Genomic DNA, 6,861 nt, shown 5'->3' on the forward strand with positions numbered 1-6,861 from the left:
GGTATACTTCTTAAAACTCAAGAGCGAAGTATTTACCACCTTTTTGGCCTTCAAAGCATTCGTTGAAAAACAATCTGGACATCAAATTCTTAAGCTAAGAACTGATAATGGTGGAGAATATGTTAAAAATGCATTCATCAACTTTTGCACCGAAAATGGAATTCAAATGCAACATACTGTTCCATACACTCCACAACAAAATGGTGTAGCTGAAAGGAAAAATCGCACCTTAAAGGAAATGGCTAATTGTATGCTGCAATCTAAAGGACTCAGTCTTAGTTTTTGGGCCGAAGCAATTAATTGTGCAAATTATATAATCAATCGCACTCCTACTAAGGTTCTAGAGAATATCACTCCAGAAGAAGCTTGGAGTTCCATTAAACCAGATGTAAGTCACTTTCGTGTGTTTGGAAGTGAAGCATGGGCCCATATTCCAGATGAAAAGCATAAAGCTTTAGAACCTAAGAGTGAGAAATGTACTTTTGTTGGATATTCTGAAGATGTAAAAGGCTATAGACTTATTCCATTTAAGTCCAAAAATGTTATCATTAGAAGAGATGTAAAATTTGATGAAAATAAATCGGCCTGCGAGCCTAGTCCGGCGGATGTGCCACCTCTTCCTATCTCTTCTATCTTTGAAAACATTTCTTCTTCTGATGATGAAAGCGAGGATGATAATCCTTCCCCACCTTCTCAGGATCCTCAACTTCCAAGATGGGTCCGTGCTACTCGGGATGCAGCAGGTGATCTTGCCGGTGATCCTACAGATCAGCGACGTACACGTTCTCAGTTTGAAAGAGCCTCTTCTTTACTGGCTCAAGCTCCAGTAAATCATGATCCTGACACTTTTGCAGAAGCTTCAGGCCATCCACATTGGGAAACAGCTATGAATGAAGAATATCATTCATTGATGACAAATGATACATGGGATCTTGTTCCTCTACCAAAGGGACGCAAACTTGTTAGATGCAAATGGGTTTACAGAACCAAGTATGGACCAGATGGGAAAGTTGATAAACATAAAGCTCGTCTAGTTGCTAAGGGCTTTTCACAGGTTGAAGGCATTGACTACACTGAAACCTTCTCTCCAGTTGCCAAAATGAACTCTATCCGCCTTGTTCTTTCCCTTGCTGCCTCTTTAAAATGGGAAGTCCATCAAATGGATGTTAAATCTGCCTTCTTGCATGGGGACTTGCAGGAAGAAATCTATATGGAACAACCCATTGGCTTCATACAAACAGACTCCAGCCTCGTTTGTCGACTTAAGAAATCCCTTTATGGCCTCAAGCAAGCTCCTCGAGCTTGGTATGCCAAAATGGATAGCTTTCTTTTAGAATCTGGCTTTTCTAGGTGTCATTCTGACAATACTGTCTACACCAAGAAAGTGGGCAACTCTCTTATCATCCTTGTTCTTTATGTTGATGATCTTATTCTTACTGGTAGTGATCCCAACCTTATAAACCATGTGAAGTCCAGCCTTAAAAAGAAATTTGAAATGACAGACTTAGGACACTTACACTATTTTCTCGGTCTTCAAGTCTTGCAATCCCAAGAGGGTATTTTCCTTTCCCAGTCCAAGTATGCTTGTGATATTCTTCGTCATTTTCACATGGAAGACTGTAAGCCAGCCCCTTCTCCCTTTCAGTCTGGAGTCAAACTTTCAGTCTCTTGTACTTCTCCTGAAGTTGATGCTACCTTATACCGTCAACTTGTCGGAAAACTCTTGTATTTAACCCATACTCGTCCTGATCTTTCCTTTGCTGTTGGCCTTGTTGCTCGTTTTATGCAAAACCCCCGTGAAAGTCATTGGAAAGCAGCTAAAAGAATACTTCGTTATGTTCGAGGTACAGTACAGTTTGGGATTCATTACAGTGCCAAAGCAGCTCCTCTGTTAGTTGGTTTCACTGATTCTGATTGGGCTGGTGACCTTGATGATCGGAAGTCTACTGCCGGTTATGTCTTCACTCTTGGTTCAGGACCTATTACATGGGCTTGTAAGAAACAGGCTGCCATTTCTCTTTCGTCAGCAGAAGCAGAGTATCGTGGTGCCGTGGAAGCTAGTAAGGAAGCCTTGTGGCTTCGTCAGATCCTATCAGAGTTTGGCTTTGAGCAGCAGCATCCAACCACACTTTGGTGTGATAATCAAAGTGCCATTCAGCTATGCAAAGATCCAGTCCAGCATCAGCGCAGCAAACACATTGAACTACACATGCACTTCATCAGAAAGCTCATTCATGACCATGTTCTTGAAGTGCAATATTGTCCAACAGATGATCAGGTTGCAGACATCTTCACAAAGGCTCTCACAGAGGCGAAGTTCACTAAACTTCGATATATGCTTGGAGTTCAGGAAGTTGTCACTAAGGGGGGATAGGCTCTAGTGCCTCCTTCCTTCTCCTATTGTGTCATATTTGTAAATCCTTCAATCCTATCCCAAGTTGTTCTTAAGGGGGGATGTTAGGATATTCCGACACATAGGATATAGTTAAGTTCAACTTGGTCTAGTATAGAGTTAGGTTAGAGTTAGGTAAAGTGTGTTTCTTTACCGTTGTACATTTTGTAACTTACAATCCGACGGTCACGATATGTAGTGATCCGACGGTTCACTCTCACCTCGGTATTACCGACACTTGATCCGTGGCTTGACACCCGATTGGTCCATGAGTTCTATTTAAAGCGCATGGAGGGTCATTGTTCGGGTAATCCGTGCATGAGAGAAGCTTATGTAAATTTTCATTCTTTGATTAATAAATTGTCTGTACCCACGTTGGGACAGGCCGTGGACTGTTTCCCTCCTTGCACTCTGAGGGTTTTAACCACGTCAAAAATACTGGTGTATTGATTTGAGATCTGGTTGTGAGCGGTGTCCTCTTGGTATTCTTTCTGAGGAACTTACCCTGTAAATTCCTACAAAGAGAAAATTTATGCCTAAGGATTACCAAATTTCCCTTTACAAATAGGTGAAGAACCTGAGACAAATAATGATGCCTGTAAAGGAATATAGTGAAGAATTTTCTAAAGTAAGTTTGAGAGCTGGGTATGTTGAAGATACCCCTATGAAAACAGTGAGGTTTGTAAATGGTCTACGGATGGAGATCCTAGACGAAATAAGTATTCTTTCCCCTAAGACTATAGAGGAGCCATATCGGAGTGCTTTTAAGGCAGAAGAGAAGATCACCAGGAAACAAAATGCAAGAAGAGAACGTGGTTCTGGCAGAGGAAGAGGACAATCCTTTGGCAGAGGTAGGACTGCCAATAGCAATGAAGAGAGCAACAATTCAAAGACTTCGAGACAGATTGAGGGGGAAGGTAACACTAGAGGAGGAAGGCCATACCAAAGGGGAAGAGGTAATGGCAGAGGCAAAGGAAATTCCTATCAGTGTTACAAGTGTCACAAGTGGGGACACAAGTCTTTTGAATGTCTTGAAAATGAACAAGTTGGACAGAGGGGAGCGTATGTTGCTCAACCTAATGTAGCAGAGGCACTGTCACAGAAGGTTGAAAATATGACTGAAACAGGAGAAGCCTTGGCATTGAACAAGGTTTTGTTAAAGCTAGCTAAGGAAGTGACTGATCTGACCCAAAGAAAAGCATTGTTCTAGACTATGTGTAAATCACATTGAAAATGATTCAAATTAATTATAGATAGTGGAAGTACTGATAACCTGGTAGCTACTGAAATGGTGGAAAAACTAGGTTTGAAGAAGTTGAAGCACCCAACTCCATATAAGGTGTCTTGGTTGTAGAAAGGACACCAACTGCTGGTTGATGAAAAATGCAAAATGGAGTTTCATGTTGGCCAGTGCAAGGACAAGGTGACTTGCGATATTATGCCGATGGACGTGTGCCATATTGTGGTGGGCAAACCATGGCAGTATGATAGGGAGGTCGTCCATGACGGGGAAAAGAATTGTTATAGGTTTGTTAAGGATGGGATAAATCATACGCTAGTTCCCATGAAGGAAGAGGATATTGCAGAAACTAGTGGAACAAAAGCATTATTGATAGGTGGAAAGGAGTTTCTGCGACAGATTGAGGATAATGAGATAAACTGTGTAGTTGTGCGAAGGCCAAGAACAATATTGACACATAATGAAATTATTGATTTGCCTCTGGAGATACAGGACATGCTGGAGGAGTTTAGTGATATTTTGGTAGATGATCTACCAGACAAATTTCCACCAAAGCGGAGCATTAGTCACCATATTGATTTCATCTCGCTAGCCAACTTGCCAAACAAGGTTGTTTACCGGATGAGTTTGAAAGACAATGAGGAAATTAGGAAGTAGGTGCTGTAGTTGTTGCATAAAGGGCTGATTCGAGAAATTCTGAGTCCTTGTGTTGTTCTGACAGTTTTAGCTCCCGAGAAAGGAGGTGAGTGGCAGATGTGAATTGATTCCCTGGCAATAAACAAGATTACTATCAGGTACAGGTTTCCTTTACCTCAAATGGATGATATGATGGATTGTCTGAGTGGAGCAGCATATTTCTCAAAGATATATTTGAAAAGTGGCTATCACCAGATCAAGATTTGGGAAGGTGACGAGTGGAAGACAACTTTCAAGACCAATGAAGGCTTATATGAACAGTTGGTCATGCCATTTGGACTCAGAAATGCCCCCTGTACATTCATGCGTTTGATGAATGAGATGTTGAAAGAATTCATTGGAAAATTTGTGATTGTATACCTGGATGATATACTTATATTTAGCAAAACGAATGAAGAGCATTTTCGACATGTGAGGTATGTATTAGAGAAATTGTAGCAAAATAGATTGTTGATCAATTTTAAAAAATGTTCTTTTTTCGAGAAAGAATTGATTTATTTGGGATTTGGGATTTCTGAGAATGAGTTAAAGATGGATCCAGAGAAGGCTGCAGCCATAGTTAGCTGGCCATCTCCCAAGAGTTTGTTTGAGGTGAGAATTTTTCATGGATTGGCGAGTTTCTATTGAAAATTTATTAAAAAATTTAGTGGAATTTGTGCACCCATGGTGGACACCCTTAAAAGGGAAAATCAACATTTTCATTGGACAGAGTCGGCTAAAAGGAGTTTTCACCTACTGAAAAATAAGATCATTGAAAAACCAATTCTAAGATTACCAGACTTTAACAAACTTTTTCAAGTCTGTTGTGATGCCAGTGGGATAGCCATTAGTGCAATACTCAGCCAAGAAGATAAGCCAATAGCCTATTTTAGTGAGAAGTTAAATGAAAGTAGATAGAAGCACACGTCTTATGACAAAGAATTTTATGCATTCGTCCAAGCACTGAAGCATTGGAGACATTATTTACTGGCTAATGAATTTGTCTTGTTTTTAGGCAATTCTGCATTACAGTACATCACGCAGCAGCATAAGCAGAACCATAAATATGCGAAGTGGGTGGAGTACTTGCAGAGTTTTACATTCATTATGAAATATATCAGCGGTCAAGCCAAAAAAGTGGCAGATGCATTAAGCAGGAGGAATTTGATCCTACAAGAAAGTACAATACAAGTATTAGGATTCGAACATCTTAAGGACTTGTATGAAATGGATGCAAATTTTAAGGAAGCCTATGAAGCATGCCAAAATCCATTGTTGAGGGATAATAGCCCATGGTTAGACTATAATATGTAGGAGGGGTTGTTGTTCAAGGGAGGAGAGTTGTGTATTCCAGAATGTTCTATGAGGGAGAACTTGATCTAGGAAAAGCACAGTGGAGGTTTAGCCGAACATTTTGGCATAGACAAGACTTTGGATCAGTTGAGCCACTTTTACTATTGGCCGAAGATGCGTAGAGATGTACAGAGGTTCGTGAATTGATGCAAAGTGTGTCAGCATGCAAAGGTACGCAGCCAAAATACCAGGTTGTATACACCCTTACTCATTCCTAAGAGACCATTGGACTCAGTCAGTTTAGACTTTGTCTTAGGTCTGCTGAAGACACAGCGGGGATTCAATTCTATCATGGTGGTGGTGGATCATTTCACCAATATGGCACATTTCATTCCATGCAGAAAATCCAGTGATGCCACACATGTGGCACACTTGTTCTTCACAGAGATAGTCAGATTACATGGCTTGCCAAAGTCCATTATCTCGGACGGGGATGTAAATTTCACAGGTCATTTTTGGCGAACCTTATGGAAAACGTTAGACACCAAACGGAACTTCAGCTTAGCTTATCACCCACAGACTGATGGTAAAACTGAATTTGTGAACTGAAGTCTCGGTAATCTGCTAAGGATTCTAGTTGGTGAAAATTCCAAACAGTGGGATCGTCTGCTTGCACAAGCAGAATTTGCTTATAACAATTCACCCAACAGAAGCACGGGCATAAGACCTTTCCAAATCTTATACGGAATGCACCCACGTGGAGTATATGAATTACAGGATTTGGGTTAGTTGGAGCGCAGAAGTGCTGATGGTGAGGATTTAGCAAAGGCAATCAGTGATCTATATGAACAAGTAAAATTGAAGTTACAGGACAACAACCAAAATTACAAACAGAAAACAGATTTGAAAAGGCGAGAGGTACAGTTCGAAGTAGGAGACCTAGTACTAGCACACTTGCGCAAGGAGAGGTTTCCAAAAGGCGAATACAACAAATTAAAAATGAAAAATATTGGGCCTTGTAGAATCCTTCGGAGGTTTTCTGCGAACGCTTATGAGTTGTAGTTACCTCCAGGTATAGGAATCTCACCCATTTTTAATGTGGCAGATCTGTACCCTTACATTGTTGTTAATGAAGAAGAAAGATCGGAGAGATGAACACGGGACACCCAAAATGAGGAAGAATCATGGATTAAACAAATGCCTCAAGCAAAACCTTTAGAGATCGAATAGATCCTAGACACACAGGTGGCCAGACGGACTC

At 40.8% G+C, this 6,861-nt stretch overlaps 1 protein-coding gene across 1 annotated transcript; it reads left to right on the forward strand.

Moving 5' to 3' along the window:
• Positions 1-3,782: 3,782 nt before the first annotated feature.
• On the forward strand, positions 3,783-4,289 carry LOC149173733 (uncharacterized). Its single transcript, XM_089426813.1, has one exon. The coding sequence runs from the start codon at positions 3,783-3,785 to the stop codon at positions 4,287-4,289; it is 507 nt and encodes a 168-aa protein (XP_089282939.1).
• The last annotated feature ends 2,572 nt before the right edge of the window (positions 4,290-6,861 follow it).

Source organism: Pinus tabuliformis, chromosome 4_2 (assembly GCF_031772625.1).
Source record: "Pinus tabuliformis cultivar Carrire ecotype Pingquan chromosome 4_2, CPIR1, whole genome shotgun sequence".
Classification (NCBI taxonomy): Eukaryota; Viridiplantae; Streptophyta; class Pinopsida; order Pinales; family Pinaceae; genus Pinus; species Pinus tabuliformis.